At 42.8% G+C, this 22961-nt stretch overlaps 1 protein-coding gene across 2 annotated transcripts in view; it reads left to right on the plus strand.

Annotated features, from left to right (window-relative positions):
• Positions 1–22961, plus strand: part of LOC131138492 (cytosolic carboxypeptidase 4) — a 140076-nt gene extending 117115 nt beyond the window's left edge. For both annotated transcript variants that reach the window (XM_058087448.1, XM_058087449.1), the window contains 2 exons: positions 13088–13242; positions 21612–22961. In XM_058087448.1, coding sequence (XP_057943431.1) covers positions 13088–13242; positions 21612–21777 — 321 coding nt within the window. In that variant the 3' untranslated portion in view covers positions 21778–22961. The remainder of the gene's footprint in view (positions 1–13087; positions 13243–21611) is intronic.

Consider the following 22961-nt stretch of genomic DNA (forward strand, 5'->3'; position numbering starts at 1 on the left):
TCTCTGACAGTTAAGGTGGGTTTTTCTCATCTCTTCTACTGTGTGCTGATTTATCATCCTCCTGGTTCAGCTTCTCTCTTTTTAAAGGATTTTAATGACTTTTTATCTTCTATAATAAAACTAGAATCTTTTTTAATCCTTGGTGATTTTAACCTTCATGTTGATGACAGCTCATCTTGCTCTGCAGTGGAGCTTTTGACCTTGACTGAAACTTTTAATTTAATGTCTGAGCCTACTCACCAAAAAGGTCACATTCTGGACTTAGTTTTTTCACTTGGTCTCGACATGTCCCATGTGTCTGTAAATGATGTCCATATGAGTGATCATAGTCATGTTTCATTTAATTTGCATTTTAGTCCTGAGCCTAAGCTGTCAGAAGTTGGATGCAAGAGACGTATTATCACTCCAAATACTGCAAACACAGATACAAATTTTCTTCTCTGTTTGACCCCGTGCCTTTCATGGAATGCTTTGATGTGGACAATTTTATGCATTATTTAATTCTCACTGTGGAACAATACTGGACCAGATTACTCCAGTTAAAATCATGAGGTCAGCACAAAGGAAAATGTGCCCTTGGATAAATGAGGATACCCTAAGTCTTAAGAGACTATGCCGAAAGATGAAGCGCTTATGGAAAACCACCAAACTTGAAGTGTACAGACTTTATCTTAGGGATCTTGTGTCCTCATATAATGAAGTGGTGGAGAAGGCTAGATCCAACTATGTACATCAACTGGTTACATTGAACAAGAAAAAATCCTAAAGTGTTGTTTGATACAATCGACTCTCTTGTATCCCCAGCTGCACTTACCCCTGCTTCTTGTATAACTGATCGTAATGCCTTCCTAAGATTTTTTATTGACAAAATCAAGACGACTACGGATAAAATCTCACCCCCTCATGTGGTACCGCTGCTGTCGGTGAGCCTACCCTCAGCATGTGGTCTTCATTTAAGGCGGTGACACTTGCTGATGTTTCGGCTCTGGTATCGAGGATGAAACCCTCCTTGTGCTCATCCGATGTCCTTCAATTCAGGCTTTTGCAAAAAGTGTTTGGGGTTATTGGTCCTTGGGTTACAAAAATGGTAAACCTCTCTCTCTCTTCGGGGGTGTTTCCCAGTGTCTTTAAACACGCTATAGTGGAGCCTACATTAAAAAAGGCAGGGTTAGACACGGCTGACCCCAATAACTTCTGGCCTATTTCCAAGCTCCTGTTCTTGTCTAAAAGCTTAGAGAAGGTGGTTTCTGAGCAGCTGTCTTCCCATCTTGATCAGTGTAATATGTATGAGGTTTTTCAATCTGGTTTCTCTAAATTTCACTCCATGGAAACTGCTTTATTGAAAGTGTCAAGTGATATTTTGATGTCTGCCGATTCTGGGAAATGTACTGTTTTGGTCCTTCTGGATTTGTCAGCTTTTGACATAGTTGACCATCATATTCTGTTGGGAAGGTTGGGACATCAAGTAGGTCTGTCGGGGTCAGTCCTTGATTGGTTTGCTTCATATCCATCTGGTCGAAGGTTTAGCGTCACAGTGAACCAAGTGGAGTCTGACTCAGCAAAACTGCTGTGTGGAGTCCCCCAGGGTTCTGTTCTGGGGCCTGCCCTGTTTATGCTGTACTTGCTTCCTTTGGGAACAATCATTCAAAGGTTCCGTGATGCTTCTTATCATTTATATGCCGATGACATCCAGCTTTACTGCTCCTTCAAGCTATCTGAATTTTACAAGTTAGACTCCCCAAAAAGCTGCTTAGTGATAACTCCCTGCAGTTAAACATAAATAAAACACAGACTCTCATTCTTGCTCCTGATGACTCAATCCCAAGGATTAAGCAGTACTTGGGTGACTTGGACCAGTCATCCAAGACATCCCTCAGAAATTTGGGTGTTATCTTTAACAAGGACATGTCACTAGAGCAGCATTGCAAACAACTGACGAGCAGTTGTTTCATTCATCTAAGAAATATCTCCGAAGTCAGAAATATGGTGTCGTACGATGATTTGGAGCTAATCATTCATGCCTTTGTGTCTTCACAATTAGACTATTGCAATAGCCTTTTCTCTTGCCTAGGTAAGAAAGAGATGTCTCGCCTACAATTGGTGCAAATTGACTCCCACAAATAGGAGGACACATATATCGCCTATTTCAAAAACTCTTGATTGGCTGCCAGTGTCTTATTGGAAAGATTTAAAAATTTTAGTCCTCACTTTTAGAGCACTGCATGGTCAGGCTCCTTGTTACATTAGTGACCTGATCCTGCCCTACACCCATGCTCGATCAGTCAGGTCTCTGGACCAGAATCTACAGAAAAGTCCACGTACCGGTTTCCGGACCAGAGGGGACCGATCTTTCCAGGCTGTTGCTCCTAGACTTTGAAATGATCTTCCTCTCTCTCTGCGTTCATTAGACCCTGTTGATGTTTTTAAAACCCAACTTAAATCGTTTTTATTCTGTAAGGCTTTCTGATTGGGCTGATATATCCACTGTTGTTTTATTTTTGGGCTCTCTTAACTGTGTATGCATTGGCTGGGACAACGCGTCAACGTCATTGATCTTGACCTAAAAAAATAGAAAGGGAGAGAGGGAGAGGCAGGCGATGAGAATCACTCCGTGAGGTGGTTAATGTTAGCCGACAACAACTTGTTAAAAAAACTATTTTGATTTTGATTTGACTCTAACTGGAACTCCGAGAGGGCGGCACGGTGGTCGAGTGGGTAGCGTGCAGACCTCACAGCAGGGAGACTCGGGTTCAATTCCACCCTCGACCATCTCTGTGTGCCGTTTGCATGTTCTCCCCGTGCCTACGTTGGTTTTCTCCAGGTACTCCGGTTTCCTCCCTCATTCCAAAAACATGCTAGGTTAATTGGCCACTCCAAATTGTCCATAGGTATGAATGTGAGTATGAATGGTTGTTTGTCTATATGTGCCCTGTGATTGGCTGGGATAGGCTTGAGCACCCCCCGCAAACCTCGTGAGGAAAAGCGGTAGAAAATGAATGAATGAATGTAACTCCTAGCTGGATATCAGAAGGTTATTCGCCCGCAGCAGGGACAAAGCAGCAAGGAATGAGAGAAGTAACTGAAGTCCTAGTGAGGCAGGCAACAGAAGTCTGTCTTAAGTTAATGCTAAGTTAGCTAACGTTATTCCTTGTGTCAAGACAACTACATTAATTTGCTGTACGAGCTGTCGGGGGAACTTCCAGTGAGTTTCATCAGCGTGAAATATAATGTTGGTTATGGTCTGCTGGTTCTGCTCAGGAACCAGCGTCCTGAACTCTGCATCAATGATGATTTGGAGTAAGCTTGTGTTAGTTGACAGATATATGGGTGGTGCAGTGGTTCTCAAATGGTCTATCTTCAGGAAGAAAAACATTTTCCCCTAAGATCAAGTCGTGAGCCACATTTTTAAACCATTCAAGTTTATTTCACAAAAAACGTCTCCACACTTAGCTGAGAAGCACAATGGGGCAGGATAGGCTTCACCATCTTGCTATCATGTCAGTGGAGAGTGAGGAACTTTCCAAGTGTCACAGCCACGTGATTGACCACTTTGCAAAAATGAAAACAAGACGTTACAGTTTACTTCCCAAAAATTGATTCCCTGAAGAGACACACAACAGTGTTTTTGTAATGGTTTAGAAGTCTAGAGTAAAATGCACAAGTAGGCGAAATGCATTACCGCAGTACATTTCAGGTGGTTAATCAAAGATCTATACAACAACATAGTCTGATATGATTTAATACTTTAAAGATCTATTTATGTTCTTCGATGATAAATAAGTGTTGAATTCTCTTGCACACTTTGCACACTCTCGTGAATTCTTTGTGCCCCAGGTGTACCCCAGTACAGTGTCAGGTCTAGTGACGCCCCTGGCTGAGACATGTGTGCCGCAAACCACAATTAGCTAAAAGTCAAACAAACAACTGGCGGTGCCAAGAAAAACGAAGGGTGGATGCAGCTAAGCTCTACTGTGAGTGTAACAATGGGCTGTAACTCAGACAATGATGGTGATGAAGGGATTAATGAAATGGAATATACACAAGTAAAAATGGCAAGGAAATAATCATGGTCAGAGGCAAGCAGTGGAATAGATAATGATGGAAGACAAACTAAGAAAAAAATGCGCACAAAAGTAAGCAATAAAGAAGGCCATAGTGACAAATGGAAGGTAATTGTTACAATATGATGGACAGCACCATCTGACCATTATCTGACCAAAGCAATAGAAAAAGAAATAGGGAAAGTCGAGTATGCCAAAATGCTAAATAATAGAAGAATATTTATATCCGCAACACATAAAAAACAGCAAGAAAATATAATGAAACTGAAATATCTTGATGGTGGAGAGATAAAAGTACATATACCAGGAATCGCAGCAAGAATCAGAGGACTTATATCAAATGTACTTTTGGAAATGCTGATACAAGAAGTCAGGAGAGAAATCAGAGGAGGAAAAATTGGTCAAAACACTTCAAATCAGCAGAGGAGGAATAAAAAGTGACAGTCGATCTGTACTAGTTGTCTTCCACTATGATGCTTTAAATATCAGAGGATGACACTCACAGCACAGCAATGTCAGTGGAGGCAAAGATGTGCTAAATGTGGCGGAGAACATGATTGTGCTAGTGACGCTAAGCTAAAGTGCTGCAACTGTGGAGGAGAACATAGTGTTGCATATGTTGGATGTGAAGTCCAAAGGCATGCCAAAGAAGAAGTTATAAAATAGAGAACAAGGTATCGTAGGCTGAAGCAGTGAAGAACATAGGTGTGTGTGAAATGAAGCAAAATAAAACAATGGACACGTCGGAAACAAGTATTGAGTATACAGGACACGCAGTAGGGCTGCCCCAGAGATCAGGCCCCAGAAAATCTCTGATAGAATGGCCTGCTCCCCAACAGAAATGTAAACATAAGTGTATAATAGAAGAAGACACCTTAGTTGTGAAGAAATAAACATTTTGTAGCATTCATCAGCAATGTGGTCAATGTGTCCATTAAGCAAAAAAGGAAAAGTGACAGTATCAAAACGGTTGTGGAAGCTGCAGAACATTTTTTAAACATCAAGGACTTGAAAGCAGAGGAAATACATAGCATACTAACTATGCAGAATGATGCAGGTTCTCAACAAGTTCACTAAAATCATAATAGTCCTCCTTATCTTACAATGGAATGCAAGAAGCCTGATAGCAAATGGACAAGAACTCGAGAAATATATAACAGAAATGGGGAAAAAAATCATATTTTATGTGTGCAAGAAACATGGCTCAGACCACACTTAGACTATACCCTACACTTTTTATGTGCTTTGGTTCCGGTTTACCCAAGAAAAGCTCTGATAAAACATTCCACTGTTCTCAAATATCTTAATTTTTATATTTCTACACAAAATAAGATGAAAGAATGAATACACAAATCAAGAATAAAGAAAATAAATCAATTAGTAATAAATAAATAAAATTATAATAAAACAGCAAATAAGAAAAACTTAAGAAGCCACATATTTAATTTAAAACAGTATTAACAGTTATATAACCTTTAACATGAACATTAATGAAACTTAATAATTTTACGCAATTAGCAAGTTAGCATTATATGAATGAATTGCTAATTGTATTAAATGGAAGTAAAAATACTGCTCCAAGAGAAGACCAGCTGAGTTATGCTATGTTTCAGAAATTGCCGGAAAATATGCTGGAAAGAATACTATACCTATTTAATAAGATATGGGAAGAAGGAAAAGTACCAGAATATTGAAAAAGTGCACTAATATTACCATTTAATAAACCTGGTAAGGATCCAAAGCATCCACAAAACTACAGACCCATTGCTCTAACCTCACATCTATGCAAGTGGATGGAGAAAATATTAGTCAGGAGACTCCAGTTCTTCCTGGAAAGTCCAGAGCTTTATGTACCATACCAGTGTGTCTTTAGAAAAGGACGGTCAACAATGAATGCTGTAGTGAAAGAATGTTAATATGAGAAGACATTCAAAATGAAACAGCTGATGAATATTATATTTTTTTATATCGAAAAAGCGTATTACTATGTAGCAAAAAGGTCTCTTGATTAAGATGAACAGGATGGGAATAAAAGGCAGGCTCTACAATTGGGTTCTTGACTTTCTATCTGGCGGAAAATTTAATGTAAAGGTTGGAGTAGAAATATGTCATGAATATCATAGAAAACGGCATTCCACAGGGAAGTATTATTAGCCCAATATTATGTAATATAATGATAAATTCTACATACAGTGCATCCGGAAAGTATTCACAGCGCTTCACTTTTTCCACATTTTGTCATGTTACAGCCTCATTCCAAATTGTATTAATTTAATCTCTTACCTCAAAATTCTACACAAAATACTCCATTATGACAATGTGAAAAAGTTTTGTTTTTGACTTTTTTTGAATGTATTAAAAATAGAAAACTAAGAAATCACATTTATATAAGTATTCACAGCCTTTGCCATGAAGCTCAAAATTGAGCTCAGGTGCATCTTTTTTCCACTGATCATCCTTGAGATCTTTCTACAGCTTAATTGGAGTCCACCTGCAGTAAATTCAGGTGATTGGACATGATTTGGAAAGGCACACACCTGTCTATATAAGGTCCCACAGTTGACTGTGCATGTCAGAGCACAAACACCAAGCATGAAGTCAAAAGAACTGTCTGTAGACCTGCGAGACAGGATTGTCTTGAGGCACAAATCTGGGGAAGGATACAGAAAAATTTCTGCTGCTTTGAAGGTCCCAATGAGCACAGTGGCCTCCATTATTCGTAAATGGAAGACGTTTGGAACCACCAGGACTCTTCCTAGAGCTGGCCGGCCTTCTAAACTGAGCGATCGGGGAAGAAGGGCCTTTGTCAGGGAGGTGACCAAGGCCCCGATGGTCACTCTGTCAGAGCTCCAGCGTTCCTCTGTGGAGAGAGGAGAGCCTTCCAGAAGGACAACCATCTCTGCAGCAATCCACCAATCAGGCCTGTATGGTAGAGTGGCCAGACGAAAGCCACTCCTTACTAAAAGGAACATGGCAGCCCGTCTGGAATTTGCCAAAAAGCACCTGAATGACTCTCAGACCATGAGAAACAAAATTCTCTGGTCTGATGAGACAAAGATTGAACTCTTTGGTGTGAATGCCAGGCGCCATGTTTGGAGGAAACCAGGCACTGCGCATCACCAGGCCAATACCATCCCTACAGTGAAGCATGGTGGTGGCAGCATCATGCTGTAGAGATGTTTTTCAGCAGCAGGAACTGGCAAACTAGTCAGGATAGAAGGAAAAATGAATGCAGCAATATATAGAGATATCCTGGATGAAAACCTGCTGCAGAGCGCTCTTGACCTCAGGCTGGGGCGAAGGTTCATTTTTCAGCAGGACAACGACCCGAAGCACACAGCCAAGATTGCCAAAAGATTGGCTTCAGAACCACTTTGTGAATGTCCTGGAGTGGCCCAGCCAGAGTCCAGACTTGAATCCGATCGAACATCTCTGGAGAGATCTGAAAATGGCTGTGCACAGATGTCTCCCATCCAACCTGATGGAGCTTGAGACTTATTGCAAAGAAGAATGGGCAAAACTGCCTAAAGATAGGTGTGCTAAACTTGTGGGATCATATTCAAAAAGACTTGAGGCTGTAATTGCTGCCAAAGGTGGATCAACAAAGTATTAAGCAAAGGCTGTGAATACTTATGTAAATGTGATTTTTTTGTTTTCTATTTTTAATAAATTCAAAACATGTAAAAAAAACCTTTTTTCACATTGTCATAATGGAGTATTTTGTGTAGAATTTTGAGGTAAGAGATTAATTTAATACAGTTTGGAATGAGGCTGTAACATGACAAAATGTAGAAAAAGTGAAGCGCTGTGAATACTTTCCGGATACACTGTATATTTATGGATATAGACAGACGGATCGGATCCGCCTTAAACGCAAATGATGGCGCTATATGGGCAAGGGGACGAGATCTCACAAATGTAATAAGCAAAACTAAAGAAACGATTAAAAAAGTCAAACAATGGTCGTGCGATTGAGGCTTTAAGATATCGCCCACTAAGTCACGCTATATGGTCATTACCAAGAAAAACCAAGAAAACCATTGCAAACCAGAATTTGAAGCTGTATGATCAAAACATGGTTAAAGTGGACGTATTTAATTGGGATATGGTTGGATCAGAAAGGTACATGGAAAACACATGTAGAAAAGGTAGTAGATAAATGCAAAATTATAATAAATTTAATGAGAGCTGTTATTGGTAAAAATGGGGAGCAGATAAACAATCACTGATGTATAGATTTAGAGCTTTGATGAGAGCAATAGACCATGGTAGTTTTCCTCCATTCGAATGCTCTGCCAGGCCGTTACTGCAGCAGCTTTCATTTGCTGTTTGTTTAAAAGCAATAACTTTGGATGGATAATTAAAGACATGGCAGAGGAATATCAGTTAAGTAATATAGAAATTAATAATCCAACACCCATTAGTAATGTTCCTATCTGGCTTTTCCCACAACCAGAAGTAGATATAGATATAAGTAAGTGGGATGATGGGGGGGGAAGGAGCTAAAACAAAACAAGATATAAGAAATAAATATTATAGTTACTTAAATATATATACATATATATATACATATATATATATATATATATACATATATATATATATATATATATATATATATATATATATATACATATATATATATATATACATATATATATATATACATATATATATATATATATATATATATATATATATATATATATATATATATATATATATATATATATATATATATATATATATATATATATATATATATACGTATATGTAGATGGCGGCAAGGGAAGGTGGGGATTGGAGTTTGTATACCATCAATTAATTATAGTAATGCAAAAAGAATACCATAGCTCTGGTTTCTACAGCAGAAATTATGCGATTCGATCATACTGGGTTAAATAAAACAAAGTAGGTAAAAGCACATGTGAAACATGTATAGAATGTAAGGCTATAGAGCAGGGGTGCTCACACTTTTTCAGCATGCGAGCTACTTTTGAAATGACCGAGTCAAAATGATCTACCCACTACAAAAATGCAAAACATCTATTTATTTTCAAATGTATTGAGGATTATTTGTATGTACATTGTATGTTGATGTACCTTACATAACCAAATGAGCCAATATTGCAAAACACACATAATTAACTATTAACATTTTTTGTAATTACCTGAGTTTACTTTGATGACTTGCACTGAATTGAATCAGCCAGGGATGCATAGTCTGGACAGGAGCTGCTGATAGCCAGGTTAGCCAGGCTAGCCAGGCAAACGCACTTCGAAAAAGACATTGTGGAAAAAAAAGTCCACCTCCCATTCCGTATGGAAGTGATATGTTTTTGCCTTTTTACTTGGTCCAGTTTTTGCCTTTTTACTTGGTCCAGCTCCTTCACTCATTTTAGTGACCATAAACTTTAGCGAGGGCTTAAAATCTGACGCCATTCGCTGACTAGCTTAGCACTTTGCATCGCTGTTTACGCATGAGCGGTGACCTAAAGGTCAAAATTCAGTTGTCATCTGACTGGTTGTCCTGTATGTCAATCAAGTAACGGGGATGGATGATAGGCTGACATCGTAAGTTCTGCTGCACTTAGAGACATTGTTTGATTTGATTGGTCGCCCGAAGGGCAACATTCAGTTGTCATCTGAATGGCTGCCCTGTATATCAATCAAGTGACGGCATTGATGCTAGGATGATATTTTTTTAATGTCACGCCGCGATCGACCAGCAATCGACCAGTACCACCTCCGCGATCAACCGGTAGATCGCGATCGACTTAATGAGCACCCCTGCTATAGAGAATGTGCAACATATACTGTTACATTGTAGAAACTATAGGGAAGAGCGAATTAAGTAAAGGGAGAGGATTACTAAAAGAGGAAAGGAGTGGAGCATGGAGATTATACTAGGAACAGTTGGTGAGGGTGTTAGTGATATACTACAGAGGGTGGTGATAATGTATTTAAAGACACAGGATTGTATAAAAGAATATAGATTATTAAAATAATTATTACCATTATTATGATTATAGAATATTAGAATATTTATTACCATTATTAGTATTAGTACTATTATTTGATTTCTGTCCTACTCATCTGAATACAATATAAGTAAATTGTCCATTGATACATACTCTGGTACAACAGGTGGCAGTATGCACCTTTTTTAAAGTCATGGTTGCAACCCGCCATTAAACCAAAAGAAGAATAACTGCACTGTCGTCACTCAGAATAAAAAATGCCGGCGGCTGCTGCGGCATCGAGGAGCCAAGGAAATAGACAAATCTCACCATACGATGTCAAAAGTATGGGAGTACTTTACACTTGAAGGTAACGATTCGGTGGTCTGTGACCTGTGCAAAATGAAGATGGCGTACCATAAAAGCACTACGCAATGCACCAGCACTCAGGTGCTGCTCGTGTGGAGGAGAAGACACCGTACCTTTTCAACTTTTTTTTCTTTCTTTGTTTGCAATGATTAACCATTGATTAACCATTAGTCCAAACCGCACCATGTAACTTGTGCTTCAGTTTCGCACACACACACCTGAGTGTGAGTGGGATATAAAGCTATGTTCACACCGACGCCGAATCGATGGCGAATTAAATCGGCGAGCAAAGCGGCGGCAAAGCGTAACAAAGCTTAATGAAAGCGTAAAGACCGTAATACAGCGTAAGAAAGGTTTGAGCAATTCGGGACATTCGGCAAGAGCGCCAAAAATTTTCAAACTGTTTAAAAATTTGATCTGTCATGAATTGCGTAAAGCGGGGAGAGCATATTAAAGCTTATCAAAGCGTCACAAAGCTTATCAGAGTTTTGCTCAAAGCGTAGGAAAGCTTAACAGAGCTTGGTTCAAAGGATCAATGGATCTGCTGCATCTTTATATATTGTAGCGTTGTTGCCGACGCTATGGAAATTACACGACTGCGATCGCTGACAAGCTTTTTATTGCACAACAATAATACTGGCTACTGTCGGCCGTAACCACGCCGTTGCAACCACTGCCAGCAACACAACAGTACTTCCTCCACCAGACACGCCCCCACCCCCTGGTGCATTCACAGTCACCCGGAACAGTCGGACACCCAAGAGCACAACGTCAACATGAAAACGTCAGGGTTGCTACAATATGCTCTGGATCAGAGGCGGGATGCAGTCGGGATCTCGAAATTTTCCATTGCGTAACAGAGCTTAGGAGATGCGTGAGATTTTTTGAAAAATGACGCCGAATTCGTCGCCAATTCAAAGTGCGACATTCGGCGTCGGTGTGAACGTAGCATAAGTGTCGATGGCTTCGATGTCAACATCTACCTCTTAAGATGTTAAGAAATCCACTACTTTTTGCTCTGTTGAGGCGACGTCCATTTTGTCTGCTTCCTCGATGTTCCTGACTGCCCTGTTATAAGACCTGGGTTTGATCTTCAGCCCCGTCACTATTATGTCGTTCATCCTTGTATTCTGATCCATGGCGTCGATTGTATTTTTCAGCTCCTGAATTATTTTGTCTTTCTCCTCATTATCTTTTTTGATGATGGTATGACTCTCTTGTAATTCTTTATATGCATCTTTCAAATCTGTCATCTCCTTCATTAGGGTTTGAACATGCTCATCCATCTTCTGTTCCGATTTTTCCAACTTAAGAGTCACCTTTTGCAGTTCATCGCCGTTTTTTCGTAAATTCTTATCCATGTGATCCGTCTTCCGGGTTAAGTAATCCACCTTATTTAGCAGCTTCGAGAGCATCTCTAGTATGCTGCTCTCCGTTAGCGGCTGCGGCATCAGGGGGAGATTGCTTCCAGTGAGAATCAGCGGCGGATCTTTGAAGACTTCTCCGTGTCTATAATTGTGTCTGGAATGCTTCGGCCTGAGCTACATGAGCTCCCAGGTACACTTCGATCCAAGGTACTTGGGCTGGGAGGTTCACTATTTTGTCCGTGGAGTGAACACTTCCCCTTGGATGTCCGCATAGTTGCGGTTGCTAGGCAACACCTTGTCAACACCGACCATTGTTAGCCTGTTAGCTTGCTTTTACGACTGTCTTTGATATTTAGCGTTCGTTGTTATAGCGAATATAGTCTCTCACCACTCGATGTTACAGGCCGGAATGTCCCCACAAAGGTTCAGAGATGTTATGGAGGTTATGGAGGCTAAAAGCAGCCACCAGCTAGCTAGCCACCAACTTGCTAGCTAGCCTTGTAACGGCTGTAGACGCCTTACAGTTTGTTGATGTGGTGAGTTCAGACGTCACTCTCCTGAATTAAGACAGAGTTGCCACAGGGTTCTCAGCAGAGTAATTCGAGGTGCTGACACGAGTAATGGTCGGGAATGTTCCCAACAAAAACTTTATAACTCCGGCAGCAAAGCCAGAGCTCATGCCGCCCATGTCCGTCCATATCAACAGGAAGTGACGGTTCTCTGTATATAATGTATATTTTGGTGCTGTGTTTATATTTCCATACAGTTTTACAGAGAAAGAAATACAAATGGCTATGTGGAGTTTGCACACTCTCTCCCCATGCGTGCGTGGGTTTTCTCGGCACTCCGTTTTCCTCCCACATTCCAAAAACATGCATACAGGTTAATTGGTGACTCCAAATTGAATGCGAGTGTGAAGAATGGTTGTTTGTGGCCTACATGTGCCCTGTAATTGGCTGCCGACCAGTCCAGGGTGTCGCCTGAAGACAGCTGGGATAGGCTCCAGCATGCGTGAGGATAAGCGGTATCGAAAATGGAAATACAAATGACGCCAGTAAAAGACTAGAAAAGACAACCTTATTTGTTTATTGGAGCACGTTTAATTATTTCTTTACTTCAAAGAAACGTCCTGCAAAGGAAGTATGAACCATCATCTGAGAAATGATCAGCATAAAACCTTGATCAGAGCATCCCTAAATAAAATATTGTGCACAGGCTACTATTTTGGCGGAAAAAAGCCTTCAACAGTATTTTTTGCTGTGTATATCATCTATGCCAAATTAACACTTTCTCTCTGTTTTCCCCCAACACTCTTTTTCTATGCTAATAGGGTCTTCAGACAGGAGTCGGGGAGCTGGAAGAAATGGGACTGAAGTTTTGCCACAGTCTTCTGTCGTTGACGAAAGATACGAGGGTCCTTTATGGTAGAAAACTTATCAACCACGTCAACCTGGACCCCAACATCCTCGACCATAAGTCACACAAGTAAGATGTTTTCCTGACAATTTTGAAGCCATTCAAGAGATAAATAGCTTGGACCGGGATATCTGATAATACCTTGCTCCACAGAGCAATGTTTCGCCTTTGGATTAACTATTTTATTTGCAATGTGTGTCCAGTCCATTCGTGCTCGCCAATGAAATAATGTCTAGCAATGTTCATAACCTGTGCATTTCGTAAACAAATTAAATATTTCAATATACAGTTTATTCTTAGGTCGGCAAGCATTCCCCCGCTACCTGTTTATTGACAGATACTGACATAGGACATAAATTGTGCCTGACAGAGGAAAATACCATACCTTGATCATTAAAACAATACTGTGATGAGACATATTTATTATATTATTTTGTTTATCATTCTTTCATTATAGGGAAAATCTGTGTGTAAAAACAATCCTCTCAAGGAAAGGCAATTTGAGACAGGTCTAAATTTGGACAGAACACTACCATCAAGATGTGCTTTTTTAAGAACTGGTGTCACTATGACATGTTTAAAAGAATTAGGAGCACATCCTGGCTGAACAGTGGAAAGCACCTCTTTCAACAACTTGGTTGGAAAAATGTCCAGAGGACAACTTGTAGTTCTCATATAAATAACAATATCTGTGAGGGACGAAAGAGAAACAGGTTCAAAATGGTTGAACACAGCAGAGTGTGAAGGTAATAACAGGCTGGTCCGGGCTGATACTGCAGATGCTCAGTGCTCTCCCAGACTTCACTTTGTCAGCAAAAAAGTGCAAGAAGTCCTCGCAAGTAGAAACAGTGGTGTCACTCAGAGGAGAGGTGTGGGGGTTCACAACAGAGTTTATAGTACGAAACAACACACAAGCCCGATTTGTGGAACTGGTATTCGACAGGGACTTGGCCGGGCTGATACTGAGCGAGACTGTTCCTCATTAGTTCAAGTGAAACATGTAAATAATCCTTCTTCCAGCGTCGCTCTGCCTGTCTGCAGCACTGTCTGCAGCGCTGTCTGCAGCGCTGTCTGAGGGTCCGGGTAGAGTAATTTAACCAGGGTTTAGAGGACATTCGTTCTTCATACACCTGTCAAGCATTTTTAAATATTGAAAAGCCCGATCTCTCCTCTGAGATATTCACATCTGTCTCGCCAGTGGCTTAGTACGGATCTGCTTTCATGTCAGTTATTGGACAATACTGCAGCTCAATCTGTCCATTCTGCACACATTCACGAATATAATGGTAGCGGATGTCTATGTGTTTAGTCCTGGAGTGATTCACTGGATTCTTTGCAATCGAGATGGCTCCTTGGTTGTCTTCCATGATCACTGTGGACATAGACTCCACTTCGAGATCACAGTAGTCGTCTTAGCCAGGTTCCTTCTTGAGCTGCTTGACTGAGTGTGATGTACTCTGCTTCTGCAGTTGAAAGTGCGACGGTTGCCTGTTTCTTGCTTGGCCACGAGCATGCACTTATATCGTTCCACTCTTCCATCACTATGATGCTTGACTTTGAACACCCATCTTGATCCAACTGCCTTTCTGTCTCTTTTTTGTAACAACAAATCATATTCCTAAGAAAACTGTGTCATACCGAGCAACAGGTCCTCTCCTTGCTCTCAAAAGTTGTTTTAGAAAGTTCCTTAATCACAAGATTTCTTGCAAGAAATGTTTTGGCTAAGTTAGGAGCTTTCTGAGAAGACTCTGAGAAGCTTTGTACATACCGGCCCATACACCACTGTGTGTTCAACTGGCTGCAATTAGTAATGACTAGGGATGTTCCGATGAGGATTTTATGTTGCTGATAATCCAATAATCCATGAGTGAAATCGGCCTATACCGATTCCAATACCGATCACATACATTTTTTTTAAATTACCAAACACATTAGGTGAATTTGCACAGCTTTTTTTATTTTACCCATCATCCACAATCCTTATGTGAGACATAAGTCTTTCTCTTTTCTGTGTGTTTTAAATATTTAAAAATAGATAAAAATGACCGATCATTACCACACGTATGGGACATACTTATGCCTCCTATAAAGTAATCTGAAAAATTACATTAAATGTAAGGCTACATAGTCGAGATGCCATCACTGCTGCTGTGTTTAATTAACGCTTGGTGTAGCTTTTACGCCGTTGCTATGAGAAATTAATGCACCAATCAAGGAAGTTCAGGTAATGTTTAAATGGCCAAAACACACAAAAGTATTCCATGTTATAATTAATGTACTGTTTAATCCCTAGTTACCCAGGGAATGCAAGACCCTAGCTCCCCTCGTGTTTAAAGGAGCGGGCGCACCTCCCTGCCTGACTACTCCGTTCAAAGGGTTACGGCTGTGTGTTGGGATGGGGCCTGATCTCGCTCGTGGGGACAGGGGCTGGGTGGCGTGTGGGGGGTATGCGCCTTGGAGTCGGGCCTGCTGGGGGGACGGTGCTCTCCCGGACGTTTGGGTGTCTGTTGCCACTGGTCCTATGCTCTGCTGCATCGCTTTCCTTGTCTTTGCCCATCCCCAGTCTTTGCCTTAGGGCTCGTCAGGAATGGTTCTCCGGTATGTGGGTGGTGTGCTGCTGGTTCTGGGGGGTTGGACCTCCCGGTGGATGGTGGGGTCCGTTGGTGGCCTAGCGCTGGTCTTGACTCCTTGGCTCTGGTGATTGACCTCCCCGTGGCTTGGAGCTATGGCTCTTCCTCTCCAGGGGTGAGATGCCTGGCGGGTGTCGGCCAGCGTGGTGCGGCTCGCCTGCATGCCCCCTCCGCTTGCTCATGTGCGGGCCTCCCCCCCTTGCCCGCTCCTTTGTCTGCCTCACTGCTGTAGCCCAGACGCTGTGGGGGTGGGCTCTGCGGGGGTCTGGCACAGGGCGTTCCATCTCTGCCGCCCGGTCCTCCATGGGGAAGTGGGTCCGGGCCTCTTCTGTCCTGGCCGGGGCGGTCCTGTGTCGGTGGTCAGGCCTGGGGTTACCTGGGGCGGGCCGGGTTCCGCTTCCTGGGTGTGTGGGGGGGCGCCTCCGGCCGTGGACCGGCTCCCTTCCGGTTAGCAGGGGCGCCCTTGTACCCGCAGGTGTGTAGCCCTCGATGCCCTTCTTCCCTAGTGGGGTATGGTCTCCCGCTGGTCTCGGGGAGTGGCTCTCCTCCGGCCTGCTGGCGCCCTGTTGCCGGTTGGGATTGCTCCTCCATGGCCTCTTGCTGGTCTCTTTGGGGGGAGGCTTCGGGGGTGGGTCCTGGGGAGTCGGCCCTGGCTTTGCCTGCAGCCACAGGGCCGGTGGAATTCTGGCGGTGGGGGCTTGACCTGGCTGCGCAGGTCGGGGTTTACTGGGTGGTAGAAGGCAGTCTCTCTCCTTTTGTCATTCTCAGTGACAATTACACATTCACGCACACGAGCACACTTACGTGCACACACATGAATATATACACAGAAGTACACACCTCCATATGGGCACTCACAGCACATGGGTGCTTCTCTACACAATCTACCATCTTATCCTTGATGTCTCTATGCTATTGGTATGCTATTATTACAGTAATAATGTTGTCAAGCAGGGATATTTTAATTACTGCAACTGTATTGCTGTAATTCTATTTACTATCATGGTTCATGTCTTCATTGTTATGATTGCCACTGGTAAGTTTGACTGTTTCATTTCAGTGATATCATCTCCATTGTGACCCTTAGCCATCATTGACATTTAACTGTTCTGTTTGTCACTGTTGTTGTTATGGGAATTCTTGTTGCTGCTGTTTTTGTCTCTCCCTCTACTGTCTCCCCCCACCCCAGTTTCTCTTCTTCTTTTCTGTGTTTCTTCTTGCTCCCGTCCGGTCGCTCCAAATGCGCATACAAAAACATCAAATAATGGCAAATATAATTTCATGATACAGGGAAGTTGTAGCTTACACCTTTCCTGACACAGAGCAAATCTGTTTAGCATGTAAAGGCATTTAGATCAACAATACTATCTGCCCCAATGGCTGGACGGGACAAGAGGGTAGGGAGGCCTCTTAGTCAGGGGCGAGAGAGACTCACCCAGGTGTTAACTGCCGCGGTGTTGCAGAGGCGGCCCCGCTGGATCCGAGCCTACGCACATTCAGAGTAACCTCGGGTTGGTCGTGCATGACACCGGATCCTCAGGTAAGGACCTGGGGTTATTTACTCATCTGCTAGCGATCAGAGGGACCTGTCGCACAAGGTTACTGGAACAACCTCAAAGGAATTTAAGTCACAGAAAGAGGTACTGGGAGACAACTCTTAGTAAAGAAAAGGAGAATCTTACTGGACTAGCCGCAATGAGCTCCACTCACATACCTAGATAAGAAGAAGTGTAAAGCAGCAGGCCAGCGCCTCAATCCTACCCTGATAAGGAAGCCGCAGGTGAAGATGACAAGTCCGTAAGATAAAAGTCACTGCTGGGGGATGATTTAAGATGGTTGGAAGCCGGGTGATCAGATCGACGTCCTTCCCTTGGATTACTGGTGGCTCAAGGTTGCACTCGAGAACGGCAGGGTTGGGGACAGCTGCTACGGTGGCTGGCTCCTGGCTCCCACTGGTTCGACTCGTGTCTCGAGAGCGCCCCAGTAAGTATTTTTAGTCGGAATCAGTGTGCAGCGTTCATCAGACCGGAGGAAGCTTCTCTCCCTCAGCTTCTGCTGATGAGATCATGCGGGTGGCCAATCGGTGTAGCAGTCCCCCGAGTCTTCTTGGTGAGCCTTGGAGCTTCTTGTAGAGCTGCCTTCTTGCTAGGCAGCCTGGAACCGGCCAAGAGCATTGAGTGTCTTCTCCCTTTATGCTCTGCCCCTTTCCCGCCTTCTCTTCTTGAGCCCTCCCAGAAGGTGTCAACCTTTTCAGTCCGGTACTTTCCACTCGCACATGCTCTGTTTAGTCCGGTACTTTCCACTTGCGCATGCTCTGTTTAGTCCGGTACTTTCCACTTGCGCATGCTCTGTTTCATGTGGTACTTTCCACTTGGATTTTCCGGTACTTTCCGGTCACTGCGCCCTGTGCTGTTGTGACTTTTACTTCTTCCTTTTGGCTTAGTCATTACATTGGAGCTCATTTTGGCAGGTTTATGATTACTTAGTTTCATAACACATTTGAACATTGTAATCTTGAACATTGTCATCTTTTACACATATATTTTAGACATCGAACAGTTGTTACATTCAGATATCAACTTGACCATAGGACATTCAGCTTCAAAAATCAAGTTACTGAATAATACAGATTAATACATTATTGAACACAAGTGCTTAGCGTTGCGATAGTTTATGCAAGAGTCCCTATTGTGGTGTAGTGCAAGGGTGTGTGTGTGTGTTGTTCCCTATAAATGCACATGTATACTAACTAACTTATGTGTTGTATGTTTACTATGATTTACGTATGTATGTCTATGATTTACTGAGCATGCTAGACTGTTTTCTGTTTCCTGATCATTACAACTCTTTAATCTGAGACTACTGTGATACAGCCTTTTTCCCTCTGTCTACCTCTGGTGTACAAATCATAGAATACACATTTAAGTATTTTCTCTAATTCTGGCCCTTGGAAGGAGGTGTTTTTCCAGGTCACTCGACAGTACCTGTACCATGCTTCCAGCATGCAAATAAAACCATAAAACCTTGTTGGAGGTTTTTGGACATGTTTTAATAGCGGTCTGTGTAGGCGACACAGGTTCCTATGTGAACTGTCACTTTTTACCTGTTTTAATATCATTCAAACACACAGCAAAGAGAGAGACATGATGGGCAAAATTCCAAAAAGGGCAGTTTTTCCCATGATGTTGATGAACTGTAGTCTACTGGCCAGTAGGTGTGACTTGTAACATGCATTAAACTTGAATATTCAAGGTGGGCTTTTATATTTTATATTCTTTATCTCACAACAGCCACAGTTATTATATGTTCATTATTCAAATTGTTTATTTATTTACAACCCTAGTCATTTTAAACAAAGACAAAGTCACTGGGGATCTGTAAAATCTGGATCGCACTGCAAAAAAGGACTCGACAAATGTCAGGAGGTGCTTCCAGATGACTGGACAACTATGGAAAATGTCATCAGGGAAACAGGTAGGTGAGTACTTAGTGTGTCATCTGGAAAGAAAGCAAACAAAGAGACTTGGTGGTGATGTGAAGAGGTGCTGGAGTGCATAGAGAGAAAAAGGTTAGCTAAGAAGAAGTGGGACATTGAGAGGACTGAAGAGAGTAGACAAGAGTACAGAGAGATGGATCATAAGGTGAAAGTTGAGGTGGCAAAGGCCAAACAAGAGGTCTGTGGCTGGAACGTCTCTTCAACATTGCGTGGAAGTCGGGAACAGTACCTTTGGATTGGCAGACCTGGGTGGTGGTCCCCCTTTTCAAGAGGGGTGACCGGAGGGTGTCTTCCAACTATAGGGGGATCACACTCCTCAGCCTCCCTGGGAAAGTCTATTCCAGGGTGCTGGAGAGAAGGGTACGACCTTTGGTTGAACCTTTGTTACAAGAGGTCCAATGCGGTTTTCGTCCTGGTCGTGGAACACTGGACCAGCTCTACACCCTCACGAGGGTGCTCGAGGGTGCATGGAGTTTGCCCAACCAGTCTACATGTGCTTGGTGGGGGATGCTCCGGGAGTACTGGATTAGTGGCGCGCTACTACGTGCTATCCGGTCCTTGTACAAACGGGGCAGGAGTCTGGTTCGCATTGCCAGTAGTAAGTCGTGCCTGTTTCCGGTAAACGTTGGCCTCCGCCAAGGCTGCCCTTTGTCACCGATTCTGTTCACAATTTTCATGGACAGAATTTCGAGGCGCAGCCAAGGTGTTGAGGGAGTCCAGTTCGGGGGCCTCAGAATCTCATCTCTGCTATTTGCAGATGATGTGGTTCTTATGGCCTTTTCGGGCTGTGACCTTCAGCGTTTACTGGGACAGTTTGCATCTGAGTGTGAAGCGTCTGGGATGAGACTCAGGACCTCCAAACCAGAGGCCATGGTTTTCAGTCGGAAAAGGGTGGAGTGCTCCCTCCGGGTTGGGAATGAGGTCCTGCCCCAGGTAGAGGAGTTTAAGTATCTCGGGGTCTTGTTCACGAGTGAGGGAAGGTGGGAGCGTGAGGTCGACAGACGGATCGGCACAGCCTCGGCAGTAATGCGGTCGCTGTACCAGACCATCGTGGTGAAAAGAGAGCTGAGCCAGAGGGCAAAGCTCTCAATCTACCGGTCGATCTATGTTCCCACCCTCACCTATGGTCATGAGCTTTGGGTCATGACCGAAAGAATGAGATCGCGGATACAGGCGGCTGAAATGAGTTTCCTCCGTAGGGTAGCTGGACTCACCCTAAGAGATAGGGTGAGGAGCTCAGACATCCGGGAGGGGTTCAGAGTAGAGCCGCTTCTCCTTCACATCGAGAGGAGTCCAGGGAGTCCTCCCTGGTGAGGTGTTCCGGACATGCCCAGCCGGGAAAAGGCCCCGGGGCAGACCTAGGACACGCTGGAGGGATTATGTCTCACAGCTGGCCTGGGAACGACTTGGTGTCCTCCCGGTGGAGCTGGAGGAGGTGGCCGGACACAGGGAAGTCTTGGCTTCTCTACTGAGACTGCTGCCCCCGCGACCCATACCCGGATAAGCAGAGTAAAATGGATGGATGCATTTTCTTACTAGATGCCAAAGTACTGTTGTAGCTGTATGCAACCACCAAACCATTGTGTTTGTGAATTGCTTGAAGCGCTCCATGTGCAGTGATACTTTGTATTTCTCACAGGCATAGGTAGTGCATTTCTCACAATGGCGAACTCTCTGGATCCAGTGCATCATGTTTATTGCCAGTTGGGTCAGTGGGAAGCTTTGTCGTAGCTTGCGTGATCTTCAGTATTAGTACTCAGTAGAGATCTCCTTCCATGGCTCATTGGTTTCTTTCCAAAACATTGCAGAAGGGACTGGAGACTATCCGCTTCAAGGGGAAGTGTTGGTTTGAGAAGATGTAAATGGTCATTCACTTGTATTCTCTTGAATAAAGTCAATGTTCAAAAATCGTCCTTTAGTACTTCTTAAATGAAGAGTCTTTAAACAAGATTTTATTTGTTGGGAAAATCAAAATAACTTATTTTAAGAGTTATTTGATCTAAACTATACAAAAAGTCATTCCTCATTCTAAAACTAAGGATAGAGTCAATAAGTAAAGGCCTTAAAACTAAGCAAATTATCTAACATGTCCAGAAATATAATTTTAAGCATTTAAGGGGCAGCTGAGCTTCCGTTGCAGTCTTAGAGCAATCGCCAGTGGTAATTGGTGATTACCAGTGGCAATTGCACAGGGTGCTTTTTGCCATAGAGTGCTTGTTTCCAAATGCTTTTTGATTAGGATATGAAATACAGCCCAAATATGCAGATGACTGAATGTAAAATACTTATATATCTTGTCTTCTCTCATCCAGCTGTTTTGAAGATGACGAGCCTCCGTGTGCTGAAGACATTGAATATTCTACAGAGTGTCCTGGTCTTCAAGGCAGTGATATGGAATCAGATATAAACAGATGCATGGCCAACGCTGATGAGGATGACAATGTTGCTGCCATAACACAGATGTCCCTGAGACTCTAAAACTTTTTTTGGGTTAAAATAATTCTAGTCTGCTTGCTCCACTAGTATGTTTGTTCAGACCAAACAGGTGTTCAATCTTGGTCAGCTTGCAAGTGGACTGGAGTGCAGAGTGAGGAATGTGTGGATGTCAATAGGGTGTCACAAATGCAACTAAAATCAGGCAATGTTTAGCAAAACCCAACAGACAACTAAGAAAAATCTCCAATAAATATGTATAAACTAGGGCTGCTCTGATTGATCAGCCCCAGATCGGTATCGTCCGATATCAGTGAACAAGGAAGTTATTGATATCAGCCAATACTAGCTTTAAAACGGCAATCAGCTCCGCCCCTGCTGCAGCAGCCAGAACAAGCATGTCTGCTGTGTGTGGGACTTCCTGTCTTTGCGAGAGTGATATAAGTTTTGCACACTGCAAAATGTGCCTAAAAATGTCTCACCGTGGTGGCACTCTGAAAAGCTTGAGATTGATGTGGCATTTGGGGCAGAACACTTGTCAGGGTGTGGTGAGTTTGACGCTCGTGCTGTGATCCTCCTTTAAGCATAATATATGCTAATAATAAAGACAAATAGTAAGACAAAAATATGCATGCTGACTGTATGTTTTAAAATAATGGCCCAAATTTCCCAAATTGATATCCCTTTACATAAAATTTGGTGTAATTATTATGTCAGCAATGCGTGTGTCATTCTGTTTACTATCATGGTTAATGTTTTCATTACTACTAGTACCCCTCGTAGACCTACCACCTGCGGGGGTAAGTATAAGGGTCTGGTGCATTGTGTTTGGGTGCAGCCCATGACTTGGCATGCGCATGGTGTGGATAGAAATAGGTTTAAAATGGTGGCTGTATATATATATTTTTTTTACATCAGTGAGGGGCATGTGCGTTTTTCAAAATAACGCATTTGTGTGAACATGGCCTGTGTCGCTCAACTGGCCTGAGAACACCTCAGGATACGCCAGGGAGAGAGAAGTCTGGGCTTCCCTGCTTAGGGTGCTGCTTCTGCAACCCAAGCTCGGGTAAGCGAAAAAAGATGGCTGGATGTACGTCTCACCAAGTTTTGTGAACACATTCTTGGATGCTCAACGCTCGCTTATATGGAGCCCTGTAAACAACATTATGTGGGGGGTTTTTCAAGCCGCCACTACTTGTAATCACTTGTGTTTTTTTGTCAAATAAAGT

This window comes from Doryrhamphus excisus, chromosome 11, assembly GCF_030265055.1.
Source record: "Doryrhamphus excisus isolate RoL2022-K1 chromosome 11, RoL_Dexc_1.0, whole genome shotgun sequence".
Taxonomy (NCBI): Eukaryota; Metazoa; Chordata; class Actinopteri; order Syngnathiformes; family Syngnathidae; genus Doryrhamphus; species Doryrhamphus excisus.